General features: G+C 59.2%; 1 protein-coding gene across 6 annotated transcripts in view; it reads left to right on the top strand.

Moving 5' to 3' along the window:
• AGAP3 (ArfGAP with GTPase domain, ankyrin repeat and PH domain 3) overlaps nt 1-21,919 on the top strand; it is a 93,209-nt gene that overhangs the window by 65,354 nt on the left and 5,936 nt on the right. For 2 of the 6 annotated variants that reach the window (XM_049861895.1, XM_049861894.1), the window contains exons 6-11: nt 209-343; nt 495-622; nt 2,508-2,666; nt 6,086-6,178; nt 11,174-11,278; nt 17,213-17,375. In XM_049861895.1, the coding sequence (XP_049717852.1) occupies nt 209-343; nt 495-622; nt 2,508-2,666; nt 6,086-6,178; nt 11,174-11,278; nt 17,213-17,375 (783 nt within the window). The other 4 variants (XM_049861897.1, XM_049861896.1, XM_049861893.1 and 1 more) reach the window with 3 other exon arrangements.

Here is a 21,919-nt window from a genome sequence, read left to right as displayed (position 1 = left end):
GAGGGAAGGGGGCTTAGCGATTATCCAGTCTTTATCTTTTGAGGTTAATAACAGGGACTCGGGGATTCAGAGACATTGAGGGGCTGGCCGGTTTTCACTCATGGTCCTGGTGAGAGAGCCGGCACAAGGCACGAGTTCTTAGTGCTGGGTCTTCCACGGCACCAGGTGCGTTACCCACCCACTCTGACCATATGCCCCCCCGCCACAGATGCCATCAGCGCTGCGAACCCCCGAGTCATTGATGACAGCAGGGCCCGCAAACTCTCCACAGACCTGAAGCGCTGCACCTACTACGAGACTTGCGCAACCTATGGGCTCAACGTGGAGCGCGTCTTCCAGGACGGTAACTTGGCACAGGGCTTGCGGCAGTCAGGGCCGGGGGCCATCCCCCAAGAGGACTCCCTGGCATGTCGGGCTGAGTTTTGGGGTAAGGCACTTGTCTGGGCTGTTCCATTCTCCCCAGAGGAGGTAACTGGCTGTACTGTCCTCCGCAGTGGCCCAGAAGGTCCTAGCCTTGCGGAAGAAGCAGCAGCTGGCCATTGGGCCCTGCAAGTCCCTGCCGAACTCACCCAGCCACTCGGCAGTGTCCGCCGCTTCCATCCCCTCCGTGCATCTCAACCAGGTGGGCCCACCCTCCTCTCTGCCTTGGCTCTGTCCACACCATACCTAGCTGTCTGCTGCGGAAGTCCTCGTCCCTGCACCCGTCCCCGCCGCCTCCCCCGCCTTGTATCTGCTTGTTTCCCATCCTTGCACATGCTTTTGAAAGCATTGGCTCAAATCCCATTTAGCCTGCACGACTGGCCTTGGCCTCACCTGCAGCCCCATGCTGACTGTCCCTTATTGCTATAGCTTCCCACCCCCTGCTCTCTCCTGTTCTCCTCCTCCAGCCACTTTAGCTAAGGGAACTTGAATTTAGCTATAGTTAGCATTATTAGAGTTGTCTCATAAGCTGCTTTCCATGGAACTCAGAAGGTACAAAATGAGAGTGCTTTCAGGCTCAGGACTAGCCCTTGACAAAAGTGGATAGTGCCAAGCCCTGGCCGTCTACTCCTCCCTCAGCCCTCTCTCCTCCCTCTGCTCGCTGATGCTCCGTGCTGCCTTCACGTGATGCAGGAGGCACTCGGCAGACCCATCCTGGTGAAGCACTAGGCACTCACCCCCGTCCTGTGAGGGCTGGTTTATAGAAGGGTGGTCCTTGCTACAAAGTGGTGGATGACTTTTGGTGCAGTGTGTGGTGTTGCCGGCAGTGGTTACATTTGAGCCAGGTCTTGCCAGCATTCCTCAAATCATACCACTTGGACCCCGTCTGCTTCCTGGGCCTGATTATTTCGGGCCCTGTGTATGGGCCAGTGCGTCCTTTCATAACTGCGTTTGCCACCCCTTTCACGTCTCTGTTTGAAGCTGTGGACACAAGCTCGGAGAAGGGGTCATGACAGGCACTCGGCCTTAGCTCTGCCAAGGGCTGTTGTCTTCCCAAGGCTTACCTGGCAGCACCTGGCATTCTGACTCCAGCCTGGCTACTTTCTCAGGGACCTGCAGGACATCTGAGAGGGCGGCAGGGATTTCCCTAAATGTTCCCACTTGCACGAGATTAAGGAGGAATGATGCAGTTTTACTTCACTGTCTTTGAGCACCTCCACCCTGCAGCCAGCAGAGTTCAGGGTGTGTGCAGCTCAGCTCTGCCTGAGGGCCGTGCCCCGAGTTTGGGAGATATCGCGAAGGTGGTGTTACATGTATTCACTCCGTGTGTGTGTGCATGTGCGTGCACGCATGCGTGCTAGGATTAGAGCGAGGCAGCCAGGTCAGGACACTGTCCGCTCAGCTGGAAGCCCCATGAGCAGTCAGGGAGCAGACAGGCAGCCTGTCGCTCTGTGTGCGGGGTCCTGCGGCAGAGGCTAGACTGCTGCCGGGCGTGTTGCCCTCTTCCTGTGGTCTTTTCTGTCCTTCTCTTCCTTTCCCTATTCTGCGACTTACTCAGCGGGAAGTCTTCTGTCTTCCTCAGCTTTTCCTCTGTCCTTTCCCCGTCACACACACTGCCTCAAAGCAGCCGCCCTCGTCTGCCAGCACCTGAGCCTGGCCCCCAGCCCGTCGCCTTGTCTTCCAGCCTCCTGCATCCCTGACATACATCACTGACTTTGGGGAGTCAGGATGATCTCCTGCCTCTGTTGGCATCAGCACATGTCTGAGCCCAGCCCCGTCTGTGAGCCCAGCCCCTGCAGCCTGCCTGCTTTCCTGCTCCACCTTGGACGTGGACAGAGAGCCTTTGCCTCTGACCCTGCACCTCTGTTGCACAGAGCTGCCCTACAAGGGCCTCGTCAGCCTCCAGGCTGCACCTTGCTTTCCTCTCGAGATTTTCTTAGGAGCTAGGAGCCCCTCTGCCACCCCGAGCCTTAGGCTGGCTCACCGGTGTCCCTCTGAGGCCTCTACAGGGAGCAGACCAAGCCCCCGCAGCCTCCTGCCCCCGCACTGTACCCATGGCCGCCCTCAGTAGCCCTCTCTGTCTGTAGGCCACGAATGGCGGCAGCAGCGCCTTCAGCGACTACTCCTCCTCAGTCCCCTCCACCCCCAGCATCAGCCAGAGGGAGCTGCGCATCGAGACCATCGCTGCCTCCTCCACCCCCACACCCATCCGCAAGCAGTCCAAGCGGCGCTCCAACATCTTCACGGTACGTGACTTGCCCTCCTCCTGGCCTGCCTAGCGCTCTCCCTTCAACAGGCCGGGCCTAGCCCAGGCTCTGCCTCAGGAAGGGAATGGCCGGCACCACGGAGCCCAGGTCAGGGCGATGCCTCCGTGATGGACACAGACACATACGGGGCAGCAGGCTCCTCACCCAGTCACTCTCAGACCACTCCTCAGAGCCCGTGGCAGAGCTCTCCCCCAACACCACCATACACATACCCCGTTCACAAAGCCTCTCTCTCTCCTTGAGCTCTTAGAATTCCTTTGCCAGCCTGAGGGGGTCTTGGAATGCGTCTAGTCTAACACCCCAACTCCTTTTATTCAGCGGCTAGCGGACTGGAAGCCAGAAGGGGATTGGCCCGGGGTTACACAAAGGCTTAGTTGGCAGAGTTAGTGCCAGAGCCAGGCCTCCAGGCCTCAGCCCAGCTCTTTTCTGTTTCCCCACGCTGCTGAAAGGAAACGGGTCTGCAGCAAAGGCTTCAAATACATACTTGAGACCTTGGTCTCTGACCCTGCCCTGTTGCTCCTCACACCACCTCATCCTCCCACTTCTGTTCTGTGAGTGTCTTGCCCTCCCTGAGTGCAGCCCCAGGGCTCCGATGGTATCCTCTTAGGGAGACCAGCCCTCCCATGTAGGTGCCCCGGAGCCCCGGCGTGTCTCCATTCTGCTCTGACCTGTGGGCCCACCCTCAGGCCAGCTTTCTAGCTGGGATTTGGCTGGACTGTTTCGGGAATTTCGGGTCAGGCCAAGGTGGGTGAGCTGGCCGTAAATTCTTAGGAGAGCGTCAGCTCCTCTGCAAGTCGTCGTTCTGTGTCACTCCGTTTGCCTCTGTCTCTGGTGGGACTGCCCCGCTAGGGCTCCCAGGCTACGCACCCTCCTGCTGTACCTTGACCACACACCCATCCTGCTGCCTGCTCTGCTCACGTGCCTGCTGCGCCCACCTGCTGACCGTGCTGCCATCACCACTGCGTGCTACACTGCCCTGGCTCTGCCTAAGCCCACAGCCTTCCTGTTTCTGTTCATACCATGAGATGCACAGAGCCTTGCTTGTCCCCCACACCTGCTGCTGCTGCTCCTGATGCTGCAGGGCCCTGGGGTGCTCTGCCTTGGGACTACCACGTGCCCTTGGCGCCTGCCCCCCGACATCATGCCCCGGTCATCTGCTCCCACAGCACCATTCTTGGCCCCCCATCTTTCTCCCTGCTGTAACAGCCTGGGGCATCCTCCCTTTCTCTGCCCTGTCCCCATCCTCCGCCTACCTGTGACCTGGCTGCGCCACCTGCACCCCACCCCTGCCCTCTGCTGCCTGCCTGGACCGTGGTGACCCTGCTCTGCCACCCTTGCTCACGTGAGCTCGCTGCCTGTCCCCATCCTCTGGGGCCTTTCACTCTTTCCATCTTCACATGCGACTTCTTCTTTCCATTGTCTCCGTGATGGCCTCAGTTACACTGTCGTCCCTGAGGTGATCTCGAGACGTGTCCATCTCTGTGGGTCATCTTGGGACCGCACCCTTCCTTGTCATCGCTGTAGGGCCCACTCTTCCCCTTGTCACCCTCCCGCAGAGTCACACCTGCCCGCGGGACGCCTCATGCGCTGCCCGCCACTGCTCCCGTGCCTGCCTCTGCCGCGGCTGGTGCCCTTGTGACTCTCTCAGGCACCCACACTCCACTTGCTTGTCTTGTCTCTCTTGTCCCTGCCCCCTTCCTCTGGTGTGGAGTGGCCGCTGGAGTCCCGGGGGTCCTCAGGGTGGGGCCCCTCAGTATACCAGCCCAGCTGAGCCAGGCTGCACTTCATTCCACCTGACTGTGTCTTCTGTCCAGGGACCTGGTGGCAGCAGTCCCGCCTCCTTCTTCGCACTGGTTTGGAGGGGCAGAGAGTTGGGGTTCGGGCCATGGAGCACAGGAGGGGCCCAGGGCACGTGCTGCTGTGGGACTGCTAGGTGGTGCACCCTCCGTTGTCCGTTCCCATCTGGTCTTCCTGCTCCCTTGGCTGTGCTTTCTGCCCCGCTGCGGCGGCAGCCCTGTGCCCCCCTGTGCCCTGGGCTCCCAGCAGCCTGAGGAGAACAGGAGGGCAAGGGGGCCAGGGGCTCCCGAGTAAGCGAGCGAGTGGGCGGCTTGGCCAGGGCATCCACCCACAGTGTAGCTTTCACCACTGCTGCCCGCAACTCCTGCTCCTGCTCCTCCACCTCCTCCTCGCACTCTGCCCTGCCTCTCCCCAGGCGCCTGGGTCTCTGCCCTCACCAGTGCTGACCGACTTGTGCGGGGCTTGAGTGTAACTTGCCAAAATCTCTATTCTTTCAATATTTGCAGATATGTGCCACTGTTTCCAACTTTTCATCAACAAAAAGGCCTTTCCAACTCCTTCCAAATTAGAAGACCAGGTGGTGACACACAGCACCTCTGGACATTGTCCCCTGTCGGGCCGGAGGCGGGCCGGGCCTGGGACTGCTCTCAGATGAGACGCGGCCGCCGCGCTCCCCTCTCCAGAGACCCACAGGAACCTTTGTAACTAACCCCACCCCCAGGGAAGGCTAGGAGCACTGGAGCCAGTGGCTGTGGGGCTGCCTGGGGAGGCCCCCGCCGCCTCCGCCGCGCCAGGCCGCTGCATGGAGAAGAAGGGAGCTCACCCCGCGCCCATCGGCCGGCCAGCGTGACGCCAGCGTGACAGCGGCCCCACGGGGCGGGGGCGTCCACGCGCCTGCTGCAGCCCGGCTGCTCCCGGGGGGAGCTTTCCTGCCCCTCCCTTCCTCTGCTCCTTCCTGCATGGACTACTGCGCACCTGCTCCTGCTCCGGACGCCGCAGTCGCCACCAACGCTTGCCTTTCCCCCCTCTTTGGCCTCCCTGTTTCCTAGGATCCGCATTCGGGTGGACTCTGCCCCGAGAGCTTGGCAGGGCGCAGGGCCCCTTTGGGCATCTCTCCTCTCTCTCTCTCCGTCCACGGTGCCCACGGGCCGCGCAGCGTGCTCGGGGCACTGTGCTGTGTGGTGTCTGTGCCGCAGATGGGCCTCCTGCCCGTGCACTTCTGGACTCTCTGCCCCCGGTTGTCGTGCCCTGTGCCACTAGCCCCCCGTGGCCCCACCATCCACCTCTCCTCACTCCCTTCTCTTACACCCTGGCCCCCTGGGCTGCGCGCTCCTCCTGCCCTCGGTATCTCGTGTCCTTGCTCTTCTGTAAGGGGCGGGCCCGGCTCAGTGACCTGTGCTGCTCTGTATGGTGCCGTGTGTAAGAATAAACCCGTTGGAATACTCGTGGTCTCAGTTCCTTCCCGTCCCGCCGCCCCTGCCCACCCACTGCCAGGCCCTGCCCAGGAGGAGGGAGGAAGGAGGGCGGGCTGGGGTTCAGGCTGGCAGTACTGCCCAGCACGCCTGTGCCTCCTGTAACACGCCTTCTCTCTTCTCTTCCAGTCTCGGAAGGGTGCTGACGTGGACCGGGAGAGAAAGGCAGCTGATTGCAAGGTGGACAGCATTGGGAGCGGCCGAGCCATCCCCATTAAGCAGGTCAGCACTGCCTGCCCTATGCCCAAGGGTTGGAGACTGGGACCTCTGGATTCCTTGAGTTTGGTTCTCTTCTGGGCCTCTGTGTGTGCAGGGGTAAGAGGGAAGCGCGCCCCCTCTTCCCGCCCAGTCTGAGCCCTTGGCATGGAGAAGTCCTCCCAGAGGGCCTCTTTCCTGGCCTAGCAGTGTGCTGGGACCGTCCCTCTGTCTGTGCCTAGTCTCTGCCACGGGAGGGCAGCAAAGAGCCACCTCATACCCTAAACTACTCTCAGCATGCTGGCTGGCTCCGCAAGAAGGAACTGGGAGAGGGCTCCTCTCTCAGCGCAGGCTAGGGCACTCTGGCCCACCTCCAGTCCTCCCAGAAAAGGGGCAGCGGCCCCAGGGAGTAACCTGGGGCATAGGCAGCGAGGGGATGCGGAGTGTGCTTTACCGTGCATACCTCCACTCCTCACAGGAGAGCATTAGCTGAGAGTGCCACATCCTTCCCGAGCCCCTGACTGGCGGATCCTCCACACCTGTCATGGGGCCCTGGACCGGGAAAGGACACTGAGCGATCAAGGGTGTCTTTGCTCAAAGACAGCCTGTAGGGGGAGGCTGCTGGAAGGCTGAGGAACCCTGGAGCTGCAGAGTCTGCAGGGGGAGCTTTGGCAAGAGCCAGGGGTCAGGTGCCTGCGCAGGTGGACTGTTGGCTGCCAAGCTAGTGTGCTGTGCCCACTCGGAGGCTGGGCACAGCGAGGGTTTCCGGGATCTGGTGGCCCTTTTCTGGCCTCTGCCTCTCCATGTCTACAGGAGGGTGTGTTACAGAGAGAGACTGGTGTGGCCAGAACGCCCAAGCGAGCCAGTATGAGGCTGGCTGGGCCCTCTAGGCTGGGCGCATGGCTGAGGCCTGGGGTGGTCAGCATGACCAGAATTCACGTGTGAGGCTGGGGTTTCTAGAACAAAGAGCCCCAGAGGTCAGGGTGAAGAACAGTGTGGTGACACATGTCCTGCCTTGAAATACTCAGTGCATTTACGTGTGACAGGGTCGCCTCTAGCTGGCTCAGCCTGCGGGGTGGTGGGAAGGCTGTGAAAGTTGTGGCCCTCCCCCTCTCCCATGGGCCTGCATGGGCCGATAAGCCCACAAACACCTGTTGGAGGTGTGGGTGCACTCAGCCTGGTGTTGCACAAATTCGGCCCCCCACCCCCACCCCAGCGCCTCCTCTGGGGCCTGGCCTGGGTGAGGAGTGTGGACGTGGGCTCAGGGCTGTCTGCTTCCAGGGCTGGGCAGGCCTGGGTGATCAAAGAGGGGGACATGTGCTACGTGAGGATACATGTACACACACCACGCACGCATGCAGTAAGTTAACAAGCACGCATGACACTACAGGGAAGCCAAGCCCAGAGCACCCCTTACTATCTGAGGGTGAGGGTGGTGGTGGCAGGGGCTGTGTCGTCCTTCCTGCCTGGTGAAAAAGCCCTGCGTTCAGTGATTCACTGAGACTGCCAGCTTGTGCGCGCGTGTGGTGTTCTGTTCTGTCCTGAGGGTCCTTTGGGTCACTTCCGTGTTACCAGCCCACCTGCACCTCAGAGGCCCTCAGGGAGGGTTCAATGAGCTGTGTTGCTGGCTGGAGGCAGGCGTCGGGTCTGTGCTTCAGGTGCCACCACAGGGTCGCTGTAGTGAGGTGTGGGGGGGTGCGCCTGTTCTTAGAACCCCAAGTGGTAGCACTGTCTGGGAGCTGTCCGTCCATGCTCCTGCATCCCAGCCCACTTTCCATGCCCCTGCTCCCACACTCGGCCCCTCCCCTCTTCACCCTCCTGTCCCTTCTCCCAGTTCTGCTCCTTCCCCTCCCCCCAGCTCCTGCTGGGAGTGGAGATTGCATTTCAGTTGCCATTTGCATTCCCAATCAATCCGGACTCCGCAATTAAGTCGGCTGGCGGAGCCGGGAGAGAGGCGGGCGGCGAGAACGGGTCCTCTGGGGGCTGTCGCCTCCGCTCAGCTTCCATCCTGGCCCAGATTGCTTCCTGCTTCACCGTGCGCAGCCTGGCCGGGCCAGGGGGGAGCAGGACCCCCGGAGCTCTTGCTGCCTTCACTGCGCAGATTTGGGAGGGGATGGTGAAGGCCTCCTCTCTGCCCAGCTTCAGCCTGTTTCCATTTCCCCCGCTGGTGGTGTGAGGTGGAGAGTCAGCTGGGTGGGTGGGAGGTGCAGGTGGGTGGAGGTGGGCTGAGGGTAGGTTGCGGCCGAAGACTCCCTGGCTCTCACTGAGCTCTGGGCCTGCTCCCACACCTCCTTAGCTAATGAGCATCATTACCACTGCCTTTTGGCCTCCGCCTCCTATCGAAGAGGAGGCCAAGATGAAGGACGGGAAGAGGAGTTCTGAGTGAGCAGGGCCTCAGCGTCCACACGCCCACTCTCACTTCTCAGTGAAGAGGGAGGAGCAGACATAGCAGGGAAAGTTCTTGGAGAACCTTCAGTCTACTCTCTTTATCATTCTAGGAAACTGAGGCCCAGAGCAGTGAGGACTCATGATGTGGCAGAGCTAGTTAATGGTAGGAAGGGAAACAGCTTCCTGATTGGAGGACCAGGCTGGATCCAGGAGGGTAGGGCTTGGTGGTGAAAGGGGTTTTTGAGGAGTGGCCAGCCTGGCCCTTCCTCCCAGAGGCTAGGGAGAGAGGATCCGGCCCTCCCTCGTGGGCAGGAGGGAGGCCAGATTACGGCTCACAGTGTCCACAGAGGAGGGCAGGAGGGAGGCCGCATTGCGGCTCACAGCGTCTACAGAGGAGGGCAGGAGGGAGGCCAGATTGCGGGTCACAGCGTCCACAGAGGAGGGCAGGAGGGAGGCCAGGTTATGGCTCACGGCGTCCACAGAGGAGGGCAGGAGGGAGGCCAGGTTATGGCTCATGGCGTCCACAGAGGAGGGCAGGAGGGAGGCCAGTTTACGGCTCACGGCGTCCACAGAGGAGGGCAGGAGGGAGGCCAGGTTATGGCTCACGGCGTCCACAGAGGAGGGCAGGAGGGAGGCCAGTTTATGGCTCACGGTGTCCATAGAGGAGGGCAGGAGGCCTCCTAAACCTCTTACTTCCTGCTCCTGAGAGGGAAATGGGGATGAGACTACCAGCAGGTGGGAAGCTTCTCCAGAGCTTGACGGGCATTTGCCCTCAGGGGTCACCTGTCTTGGGACACTTTGTTAAAGGGCAGGGGATGGGAGTGGCTGTGTTGCTTGCTGTGGCCCCTGGCCTGTGACGGTGCTGTGCCCAGAGGCAGATGGTGGGGAGGACTTAGGAGCTCCTTCAGGGGTCACCAGGCCCGTTGGCCCTCTGGAGTGTCCCTTGAGCGTTGCCTATCTTCAGGAGCCTCCCTTGAGGGTAGGACTTCTCACTGTGACAGGGAACAGGTAGCAGAATGTATCCTCAGATGACTGACCTCCAGCGCTGATCTCATTGACCACACCTCCCACAGCACCATCATGTTTCGGAGGTGGCAGAAGAGGAGGATCGAGGAGGGGGGTACCAAGGATGGGAAACATCTGTTGAAAAGTAGGAGATTGGAGTTAAAGCTGCTCAGACCCCCGGGTTCCATTCCCTTTCTCACCTTCACCTCGTTCCTTGTTGGGGAGAGGAAACTCAGTCCAGAGATCTAACCTGTCATTGTGCTGATCTCACCCATCCCAGGCTGAGTCCCCTGTAAGGAAGAGCCCTGGAGGGGAAGGTGCAACTGAGTCAGGGCCTGCCCCCGTGGGGCTTAGACCACAGAAGACGAGACTGCTCACCAGCTCACACTGTGTCTCCCGATCCCATCTTCTTGGTTACATAGGGCAGGACCCTCCAACCTAAAAAAGGAGAAGCCATTATAGGGCATTTTTTCTCTCTGGGCTCCGTCCCCTCAGTGTGGGCAGATCGCATCTTCACACCCCTCAATCGGGATGGGACTCTGCGCCCTTCCCCAGCTGCTTCCCCAGCTGCTGCTGATCCCGACCCCTCCTTGTTTAGCCAGCCTTTTGTGGCTCTCTCGGTATCCCTCACCCCCCTGTAGGATTTTTCTCTGGAAATCTCTAGGGAATACTGCCTTCCCCTCAGCCCCAGGTGGTGATGCTGCGGTGATCTGCTCTCTGGTCCACCTTCGTCCCTGGTGCTTCTGTTCTCCCCGGACCCAGTGCCTATTCACCACACTCTTGCCTTACTTGTTGTTGCAGGGTGAGGGCGTCTCTCAGAGGCTACTGTTGGAGGGGGAGGGTCATTGTAGGAAGGAAGCAGAAGCTCTTGTTGGGCATCTCCCATGTCCTCCTCCTGGTGGAGCCTGCCTCCCTGAGCTCTGACAGAGATGTCTCGGGTGCCTCCCCCAGTTCAGCCAGCAGATGCTGGCTGAGCACCACATGCGTCCTGGGCATTGTCCTGGGTGCTGAGACTGTATCAATGAGCTAAACAAGTAGACCTTTGCTGTCCTGGAGCTTTACTCATCCTTCTGCTCATCTAATTGCCACACTTAAAGTCTCTTTTCTACTTACACAGAAGTGTGGCTGCTGAGATTGAAGGCTGGGTCATCTCTCTGCTCAGCTTGGGCGAGTCTAGGGCACTCTAGGGGTGGTTAGGTGACGTTCCTGCCGTATTCTGGAACTCCTCCAGAGCAGCACAGGGGGTGAAAGACTAGGATCAACTGGGATCTCTATGCTGTCACCCCCACCCCTTGGAGATGGCCTTGGAGTCCTGGCCTGGAGCCTTCCTGCTGGGCCAGCACTGTCTCAGACTGCTGCTTTTGCTGACACAGCTCTGTGACCTGGAGGAGAGAGGAACCCCCGCATGGAGCAGTGGTGCATGGTCCCCTCCTAGAGAGGTGGCCCCCAGGCTGCTTCCTGGCGGATGGTCAGGCAGAGCCAAGTTCTACAGAGCCCTTGGTCTACCTGGCTCCCCTGGCTCAGCCCTAGGTCCTTAGAAGCCCCTTCGCCCAGACAGGCAGAGGCCCAGGAGCAGGGGGCATGAAAGAAGACCCCCACTCCTGTTTCTGACCAGACCTCTATTCTTAGGGCATCCTGTTGAAGCGCAGCGGCAAGTCCCTGAACAAGGAGTGGAAGAAGAAGTATGTGACGCTCTGTGACAATGGGCTGCTCACCTACCACCCCAGCCTGCATGTGAGTCTGGGGAGCAGGAGGGGGAGGCTGACCCCAGGAATGGTGGGCAGGGGACCTCAGGGATTTCAAGTCAGTTTTCATTGGAGGAGGAGGACCCAGGCCAGAGCTCCCTGCACCCCACAGCTGTGCGCTGTGGCCGCACCCTGGGAAGAACAGTGTTAGGCACCCTGGCTAACATGTGGCTGCTGTACAGCTGTTGGGGAACGGCCGCCTCCTGCCCGCCCTCTGAGCAGCTGGGTTCCTTGTCCACGTTCACATTGCCTTAGGAGTGGGAGTCAGCCCACCTCCACTGCACTTCTGCAGGCTGGGCTGCCCGTGCTGCCAAGCAGCACTTGGACTTGGCCCTCGGTCCTGGGAGGGCATGGCTCCTGGCCTGGACGGGGAGAACCGAAGGCAGCTCAGTAGAGCTGTTGGGAACACAGTGGAGCCTTGGACAAGTCCACTTGGCTGGAGGAGGGGCACAGTTGTTTGAGGTGGAGGTGTCTGGGGGTACATAGCCTGTGCCCAAGCTGGGGGCGGTTACTTACTGCAGAGTGGCCCCTGTGGCAGCTCCCCCACCCTTCCTCCCTCCCTCCCGTCCCTGCGTGGCTCCAGCACACAGCTGTCACCAGAATCCATCTCTGTCACCACCCCACTGTGGGGCTAATGAGTTCTCCTGTGAAGCCCTTCCAGCACAGCACGTGGGCCAGCCGCACCCCCAGCCCAGAGGCCCTGGGCTTGTTCTAGAGGGCCCCTAGCGTGCCTCCAGTCTGCACGAGAGGCCAGCAAGGCCCACCGCAAGGGGTGCTGGGATCCAAATTTCCCAGCCATAGCCCGGTCCAAAGAGCACCTCCCAGACAGACCCACTGAGGAACCTGAGGCAGAGGCCCAGGCACTGGGAGAGCAGCTGGCCAGTCTGCTTCCCTTTAGGCCAGCCCCTGTCCGATTCTCCTGGGTCTTCTCTTTCTCTGGTCCTCCTGGTACTGCCCCTCCCCTTAGTTAGAGGTCATACCTTCCTAGTACCCCTCACTCTACCAGGAAGCAACTGTGCCAGGTGGGAGAAGCCACTCATCCAGGGGAGTCTGGTGTTAGTACAGCAGGCATCTCACCCCCCTGCACACTCATGGACCTTGTCTCCCAGCATTCCCTGAGAGAGGCTGAGAGACACTGGGGTCTGCTCACCACAGGAGGACAAAGAGTGTTCTTGGGGTGTCCGGAAGCATTGTGCAGGTGTAAGGCCTTGTGACCATGTGGCAGAGCCCAGTACGTGCAGGAGGTGACATCTGAGTAGCGCTGTGTATTTCCCGGTTGAAACGCCCTCCTCCAGGTTGTCTTCCCACCGTCTTGAGTTGCACAGAGCAGTGCTGAGGCCCAGAGTGGGCAGGGGTGTGCTCTGAAGTCCCCATTCAGGGCTATCTGCACACAAAGCAGGGCAGCAGGCTGTGTCTTTGTTGGCCCCAAAAGTGAGCCTAGAAAAGCTGACACACAGCAGTCCAGTCCCCACCTGCTCCTACTTTCTGTCCTGCATTCTTCCCTGTCCCGTTCGGCTTGGTGCTGTGGTTCCTCCCTCTGCCCAGGGTGAGTGAGGAGGATAGAGGGGTCTTGGCACAGGAAGGGAGGAGTTGGTGGTTTTGTCTTGAGTTTTCATATGGGAAGGAGGTAAGGGCCTGAGGGATACTGTTTGCACACACAGTTAATGCATTGGAAAATGGAGGCTCCATGGGGTTTCCAGGTGAGCTGAGACTGAAACCCATGGCTTTGACCCTAAGCATTGCCCAGTTTTTCTTCATTGCTAAGAGACCTTTTCTTTTGAGTGCTGACAGAGAAGATCCCTGTAGAGAGGCACCATTAGGGTAAGTGGTCTCGAGCACTGCTGTACAGTCTTGAAGGCTGGGACGTAGATGCTGGTTGGCTCCTGACACACGTGGCTTGGGTACCGCAGGACCTGGGACAGGTCTGGATGGCATCACTTTTGAAGCCTGCCTTGCCTTCTTGCAAGGCGAGTTATGCGAGGCAAGCAGCTCTGGTGGCCATCACCCCAAGCCCAGGCCTGCCAGGCCCACCTGCACTCCCCCGGCCCAGCAAGTTGTGTAAGGCTGAGTGGACAGAGCCTGTGAGGGCACGCCTTCGTGGTCTGTCACCAGCTGCTGCTCACAGGTCACTTGCAGGCCCCAGCCGCCCCCACCTAGACAGAGCCAGGAGGAACCAGCACATGCAGGGGGCGATGTCTGTCCTGTGATGCTTCCAGAATCCGGTTGAGATCAAGTTGATGCCAGATCATGGTGATCCCACGTGTGTCGAGGTAAAACTGAACTCCATAGGGTTTTCAGTGGCTGATTTTTCAGATGTAGATTGCCAGGCCTTTTTTCTGAGGCACCTCTGGGTGGACTCAAACCTCCAACCTTTCAGTTAGCAGCTGAGTACATTTACCCAGGGACTTCTCTGTGGATGTTCACCTTCTCATTAAGAAGGCATAGTTGAGATCAAAACTGGGTGGTCATAGCAAACATACAAGTGAAGGCAAAGCCAAGAATTGTTCCAGGTTGTTGCCCTAACAGGGTATAAGTTCCACTGGGGAGCGGGGAGAATACTTCCTCTCATCCACTGCCTCAATTCTTTATTCTTTGGTGGTCACTGCACTCAGGTGTTGCTGGCTGGCCCCTTTGCCCTCTTTCCCAACCTGAGCAAGCTTTCAGTCACTGACCATAGAAGCCCATCCTTTTGGCGGGCAGCCTGGCCTCCTCCTGCAGCTCTCACTCACCAACTTTGGAAAGGAAGGGCCCTACCTGAGTCAGCACTGAGAGAAATGTGGCCTCGTCAGTGCTTTCCAGGCCCCGGACTTGCCTGATGGCTCCCCCGTTGATAGAGAGGCCACTCAGGCTGGAGGGGCCTGGACAGCACGCGGAGAGGCAGAGTGGCGGCCCACCTCGAGCTCGAAGCCCATTCTTGCTTGGCCCAAGAGAGCCTGCCATAGCCTCCCCCATTTTGCAGCCATTGGAGCCATTCACACAATCACCTTCTGTTAATTCTATCTGCAACATCAATTAAATTGTTTGTAGAAACTAATTGAATGTGGCTTAATCACACATCTTAATAGCTTTCCACGCTCTGAACTCGTTGTTAATTCCAGTAATAAAACGAGATGAGAACGCTGGCTGGGTAATTAGCGAGGAGGCTGGGGAAGAAATTGCTGTTTGATGGTGGGTAATAAAGGCAGCGGTGGTGACCGCTCTCCTGAGCAGCCCGCCGCCGCCACAGGCGCCACACTCCCTGTTCTGCTGACGGAGGGAAACGCTGTTGCTCTGCCCTGGGTCCCTGTCCCTGCTACTCTTCCTCTGACTGCTCGCCACCATGTCCACCTCTGAACGCAGCCTGGAGCTGAGCTGCCGCGGGAGAGGAGCGGGAGTGGCAGCCCTGCTGTGGCGCGAGGTGCCAGCCTGGCCTCGGTCTGTCCGAGATGCACTAGTTGGATTCTAGGTGTCATCGCCAAGCCATTCTTCCCTGAAGTTAAGTCCTGGCCCATTGGCCCCGAAGGGAGTCCCTCCAGGCAGCTTTTGTTCTTGGCTTAGGGACCCCTCTCCATGCCAGCCCAGGTCTTCCAGGCTGTCCTGGGGCCTGGGAACTGTGGCGGCTGCCCTGACCTCCTTGTGAACTAGAGCAGACCTGAGCCCCTTCCCCCAGGATGGAGAGGCAGCTGTGCCTTTGGCCTGGCTAGCTGTTGACAGTTGTCTGGAGGCCGCCGGTTTGAGAAGCGATTGTGTGGAGGGGCTGAGGACAGGCATGTGGAGAGGCCCGGAACGGGAGGGACGATCTGGAGCTGCCTGGGCATGGACTGCGCTGTGCGAATAGAGAGGGAAAGACAACAGAGGCAGGACCTGGACAGTGAGCTCAGAGCAAGTCTGGCAGCCAGCCGTGATAGGCGGGTGGGTCAGGTTGCTGGAGAAGGAGCTGGGAGAGGAGGTGTTGGAGGACAGGGAAGGCCCCTAGGACTGTAGCTTTCTGTTGCTTCCACAGCCACACAGGAGCACCCAGGGCTGAGACTGAGCTCCGTGAATGCAGTCGCACTCTGGGGCAAACCCCTCTTGAGTGGGGAGACAAGGTGTCCGAGGAGTGCCCCAGTGGGCAGAAACTGGCTCTGATTGATTTCTCAGTTATGTAGCTCTGCTGTCAGACACTGAACAGCCCAGGGCTGTGGGGCTGCAGCTGTGGGAAAAGAAGCTCTCCCCTAAGCACACTCGGTCTTCTGACCCCCTTCTTAAGGGGGTCTGCCTATGGGGTGCAGTAACTGCTTAGAGGCCTCATCAGAGCCTGATACTCCAGCTGCAGTGGCACCCTCCTTCCCTTCCTCCGCCCTGACACCAGCTGTCGAGGACCCCCAGTCTGGGCACAGAGGGGAAAGGGAGCTATGTTTCCTGTCCGTCTCTTTCCTCTTCCTAATGGCACTCCTTCCCACCTTCTGTTGGTTTCTCAGGGCCACTCAGCCCTCGTCTACCTGATGGTCCCCTTTGCTCTTGCAGAACACAGGGCAGCCCTGGAGCCCCGGTGGGAGCCCCTGCTCTCCCGCTGCCTCCTCCCTGCTCTTCTGAGGCTGAGTGGAGAGGGAATAGGAGAGGCCTGCTGCCCCAAAGTGGGCAGGGCCGAGGGCAGGCCTGCAACGGCACAGGACTGCATTGGCAGTGGGCAGGGGTGAGGGCGGGCCTGCAGGGGCACAGGACTGCATTGGTGGTGGCCCCTGTGTGGAAGGTCTCCAGCTGCAGAAGTCCTCCGAGACCCTCGTGATTGTATCTAACCGGTGCGATGCAGTCACTTGTCGGGCAGTGCCCACCCAGAGCTCTCAGAAAGGTGTGGCCCCTGCAGAGGGCTTCTCGACACACGAGAAAAGTGTTAACCAGGAGCTGTGAGGAGCTCAGTGGTGAGGGGACATTGGAGATGGGAGTCACAAGCCTGGGAGGAGAGACTAGAACCAGCAGGCAAAGCTGGGACCAGACCAGGCACTGGGTCTCAGAGAGGAAGCAGAAGGGACTGAGGGCAGGGCCCTGCTGGGCAGCCGCTCTGCACTAAGTAATGGGGGAGGGCAAGAGCTCAGGGTACAAAGTACTCCCGCCATCTGGGCCCTCTGGGTGCCTCCACTTCCAGTGGCCCCCGAGGGATGGACTTGAAGGCAGGATATGGGTCTGGGACCGGCCCTGGAATCTGAAATGCCTGGGTGTGTATCTGGCTTTGCTACTTTTGTTGTGTGATCCTGGGCAGATGAAGCTTTCTAAGCCTCGATTTCTTCATCTGTAAAACAGGCATAAAAATACTTCCTTCGTAGGGCTGTTGGGAAGATTACGTGAGGTGATATGTGAAGGCAGTAGGCACAGGGATGAGCAGATGGGTGATGACTACTGACAGCAAGGGACCCATTGCACCCGTTAGACCACGGGCCTGTTGCTGTGTCCTAAGTCCAGCAAACAGAACCCAAGGCTCCCCTTTAAACTGTTCTACGCCCTGGGTGATATCTGAGGTGTAGTGGGTGGGGAATATCTGAAGATGGCTGAAGTGCTGGTTGGCCTGCCTTCGGGGCCTAGGTGTGCCATTGTCCTGAGCCTGTAGAGCTGACTGGTCACAGCATATGCCTTAGCCACATGGGCCCCTCAATCCCACCTGGGCCCACCGCTTGCCTGCCTTTGTGTTGCCCCCAAGCTGTCTTCCCTAAAGCAGGCCTGAGCCTTGGGTTCTGGTTCCAGACCCTCACATCCCCCTGGCCCTGCCTCTCCCTGGCTGAGTGTCCCAGAGCTGTGCTGCAATCTACAATGTGGATCTACTCGTGACCCAGACTTGGAGGCACTTTGTGGGTTTCAGAGCCCTGCTTTCCCTCCCCCCACCCCATGGTGGCCCAGGGGGAGACGCAGGCTGGCAGCACAGTGCCCTGTCCTAATGTGTGGCTCTCTCTCTTGCCCATGAGGCCCGCAGGACTATATGCAGAACATCCATGGCAAGGAGATCGACCTGCTGCGGACCACGGTGAAAGTGCCTGGGAAGCGGCTGCCCCGCGCCTCACCGGCCACAGCCTCGGGCACCAGCCCCCGGGCCAACGGGCTGGAGCGGAGTGGCACTCACCTGGGTGGGGGCTCAGGTGAGGCACGGGAGTGCTGTAGGAGAGACTAAGAAGGTCAGCACCTGGGGCACCTAGGCTCCCACATGCTGCCACCTGGCACCATGCTTCAGGACCACCTCTGCCAAACGGGCTTGCCAGACACTGCCCTAGTGGAGAGTGCTGAAGTGGTATAAATATCTAGACCAGAGTGGGCTTGAATAGTAGAATGGGGCCAGATGGCCTCTTGTCTGGGAGGTTGCCAACACCAAGACCATCCCCCCTCTCACCTGGAGCAAGAAGCAAAGAGCTGAGGCAGGCGCTGTGGGAGCAAGGCCCCTGGCACTTGTGCCCAGTGGGGACAGGGTGCAGCACAGTCTCCTGGCTGGGAACAGAGGGAGAGGGGAAGGGGCAGGGCTGCCAGTGGTGAAGAGAGCCTGCAGTGAGGTGGGGTCCTTGCTCAGGGAGCTTCCAGAGATGCTGCCCTGTATCCTGTAGGCTGGGAAACTGAGGCAGGGCAGCCTTTCCATACAAGGCTCTGGTAAAAAATTCTCTGTCCCCAGGGCTCCCATCCTAGGGCCAGCTCTGCCTCCTTATCCCGTGTGGCATTTACCACACTGCCCAGCTTCCGCACAGCTGTCCTTCCCACACTCAGCTCTGCCCAAGACTTCCCTCAGCCCCTGGACCCCTCCTCCTGGGACTTCAGTATCCCTGATGTTGTCCTCACAACCGGAGCCCACTTTCCCTGGGCCAGCAGCAGCTCCTCAATACTGGCCTGCCCACAGGCGTGAGGTTCTGCGTCCTTGCCCCAGGGGTCGCTTTTAGCAGTGTTTTCAGCTGGGGTGTGCCGCCTTCTCTGGAGACCATGTGAGGGGTTGTTTGTCACAATGGAAGGATGCTACCGACACTTAGGGGACAGGGCCGGGGATACTAAGTTTCCTGGATGGGTGGACAGGCCTGAACAAAATGCTGCTAGTGCCACTGAGAACTCTGGGTTGCAGGGAAAGTAGGCAGAGTGACAGCTTCCTGAGTATGGTCCTAGCTTGAGGGGGAGGGCTAGGACCCTCAGGCCCCCCACCGTGTGTGTGTCTGTGTTAGGCTTTCTCCTCTCTGACCATTGCCCAGCATGGGGCCCAGCAGAGGGGTGGGCAGGGGTAACCCCACTGAGAGGGTGTGCGAGGTGCTGTGGGTGGACTCTAAACACCACGTCCCAGTTACATAACTCCGTGAGGTAGGGCAGTCATCTCCCTTTTACTGGTGAGGAAATAGGTCCACCGAGGCTAGATAATGTGACTGCGGAGCGGGAGCTAGGGTTTGAACCCGAGTCTGTCTGGCTTCCTCTACGCCACCTCGAGCTCAGACGGGAAATCCTTGAGTTGTGCAGATAGATAGTTCCCGTGCAGTGAGGAAGAGGAGGGAAGCAAAGGAAGAAGGCCACAGTTGCTCACTCACTGTGGTGAGCAGGCACCCTGGGGGCCTTCCGCGTGGGGTGTGCTGGGAAGGGGCCTCAAAAGTGTGGTGGCCAGTGCAGGCGTTCTCGGCAGCGCTGGGGCATGGGGGCCAGCCTGCTTTGCAGGTCCCTCCAGAGCTGCCTACGGAGACCAGGGGGCTCTCACTCACACTAATGAGGAGTAAGTACGAGCCAAAGGAGGGGCCTGTCCTAAAGGCGGGTGGCCAGAAGATGAGCTGGGCGATTACCTTGAAGACGGAGGGGAAAACTAAGGTGCTGTGGCCTGCCCCTGTCTGAGACCCTTCCCCTCAGGCTTCAGTGACACCGGGAGGGTGGGGGCAGACAGCACATGCACTCAGGTCCCCTGCTCTCAGCACCATGGACGCTCCTGCTCGCTCCCTGCACCAAACACTGCACCGACCTCGAGCATTCACACACGTCTCTCACTCACCGGGCGATGTTAACATCTCATTATCTTTGTTACTGTAATTACATTATCCGCTGCTTTATGCAGAATTATCCTCCGAGGACTAATTGATGACTCCATGTTTAATTCATTAATCATTAGCATCAAATTCGACAATTACAGTGCACACTGATTGTGGGATTGCAGGCGTAATGAGGGGAGAATTAACAAAGAAAAGGGAAAGTACCTTCCCTCCCTTGAGGTTTTGGGTTGGGGGCTTGGGCAGGAAGTTGGGGCCTGAGACGTCTTTGGATGGGACAAGGGATGAGAGGAGAGATGAGGTTGCGAACCTGGGAGGGGTGAAAGGAAGTGAGGGGTGAGAGTAGCCAGGTACCTGAGGAGTTAGGAACTGAGCATGCTGCCTGAAGACTTACAAGGGGTGGGAGGAGAGGGCACACGAGAGAGATAAGGGAGGAGGGACCTCAGACCAGGGGAAGGGTAGGATTATGAAGCTGGGGGTTGGAAGTAAATGACAACAACAAAAAAAAAACCCGTTGTCAAGTCGATTCCGACTCATAGCGACCCTAAAGGACAGAGTAGATCTGCCCCATAGGGTAGGAGTGACTGGTGGATTCGAACTGCTGACCTTTTGGTTAGCAGCTGTAGCTCTTAATCACTATGTCACCAGGGTTTCCAGGACTGGAACAAGGGGGTCTGGAAATAAGGGGACTGGAAATTGGCCTGTGGTCCCTCAGTGCTGCACATATATTAAGCACTTACTGTGGTTCTCTTTGGGGTGTTCTGGCAAATACAAGAGAAACATGAATCTTGCCCTCGGCCTTCAAGCATCCGGTGCTGTTGGAATGTCTGGCCTCTTCCCTTACCTTTCAGCTGCCTCAGCTCAGAGCTTCCCTGTCCTTGGGCTTCCGGAAGCACACCCCATTTGCTCGCAGGGCTGCTTCGAGGCCTCTGGCTGCTGTCTCCCTAGCTTGGCATCTGCTGACTCTGTCCAGGCCCCTTCTCTTCCTTCCTACTGACCTCTAACACCTGGCTACACCTCCCTTAACGTTTTAAACAGCGCTTGAAACCGGTTCATTCCGGTTTGAACCTCTGCTGAGAATTTGCATTTCCACCGCACAGATACACTGAATCAGAATCTGCATTTTAGCAAGAACCCCGGGCGATTCTTACAATAAATTTTGAGAACCAGTGCTCTGCTAGTGGTTCTCAGAAGTGGTCCCTAACCGGCAACATTCGCATCAGCCTGAGAACTTGTCAGAAATGTGAATTCTCAGCAGGGGTTGAAACCAGAAGGAACTGGTTCAAAGCCTGGGTTTTAAACTGCTAGCCACCCACGCCTTCCTTTTAGGTGAACTGCAGAAGGGGAGGGAAGCTTGGGTTCTCAGGGCCAACTTAGGCCCTCAGCCTTACAGGCCTTGGAGCCTGGTGGCTGTTCCCCAGACCTCCCCAGAAGTGAGAGGTGGGGTGAGGCCAGGGAACATTCTGGAGGAGCCAACTGTCCCTCCTCCAGTGCTGGCCATGTCCTACCCCATCCTTGGCACTCCTGGAGCCTCTGCCATTCTTCCCTGATGGGGAACGAAAGATTAATTTTCTCCAGCCCAACAGGATAATTACTAATACTAATTAGACATAATTACTTGAATTTGATACACTTACTTCTTGTTAGAATGGCAGCAAAGCTGAGACAGAGCAAATGGCAAATGTGGCAGAGGGTGCAGGGGGCAGGAGGAAGGCGGCTCTGAGGAGTTTGGGTCAGGGCCAGACGCCAACGTCTTACAAAGTCCTAACACCCTGAGACCGGAGGGCACTCCTGGCCTCCCTTCCCCTTTCCTGGCTCCCAGGGCTACATGGGAGCACAGAGCTTGTGGAGAGGAGGAGATGGGGGGCCCAGTGAGCCCCTCCCACTCTCAGGTAAACCTGGCACTTACCTGGGGGTCAGTGTCCTGCTGGGGTTTCTCTGGCTCCACCTGGGTAGCCGTATTTCCAGGCCCAGATTTACTGACAATACCCCAGGTGCCCTACCTGCTACCTGCAACACCCAACTGTGCGCCCTAGTCTGACCCTTTGCCCGCCCTCAGGTGCCCCCCATTCGGCCAGCAGCACGTGCCTGCACTCCGACCGCCCCCTCGGTAGCTCCACCCTGGCAGGGGCGCGCCCGGAAGGGTTGCCCCAGCGCTCCTGCTCCGTTTCCAGCGCAGACCAGTGGAGCGAGGCCACCTCCCTGCCCCTGGGCACCCCGCACCCCGGTGAGTGGCTCGGCCCGCCCCCGGCGAGTGCTGCGGGCGTGGACCGGGAGGCTGTGGGTTCACCAGTGCCCCCAGGGTGCCGTGCCAAGGGCGGTGGGGGTGGGGGCACAGGGCCGTTGGGGTTCAGGCGGCTGGGCAGGAGCTGATGCTGGTGTCTTGGAAACGGAGGAGGGGCTCCACCCCGCGTTCACGGCCTGCTGCCCCAACCCCCACTTGGCTTTTCTCACGCCCCCCCCCCACTCCCGGTGGCGGTGTCCCGCCCAGCACCCCGCGCTGCCCGATCAGCCCCCTTGTGCTGTAGGTTCATCAGCCTCTCGGTGGGAGGGCGTCGGGGCGGCAGCAGTGCTCCGAGGCACCGCGGTGGGGGAGGTCCCCCACCCCCTTGCCCTCCCCACCCCTGCACGCATTCCAGGGACTGAGCCTGAAAGATAGTTTCCCACCTGGGCTGCTTGCCCTCCGCAGC

The sequence above is a fragment of the Elephas maximus genome, chromosome 20 (genome assembly GCF_024166365.1).
Source record: "Elephas maximus indicus isolate mEleMax1 chromosome 20, mEleMax1 primary haplotype, whole genome shotgun sequence".
Classification (NCBI taxonomy): domain Eukaryota; kingdom Metazoa; phylum Chordata; class Mammalia; order Proboscidea; family Elephantidae; genus Elephas; species Elephas maximus.
This window is presented reverse-complemented; position numbering and strand designations above follow the sequence as displayed.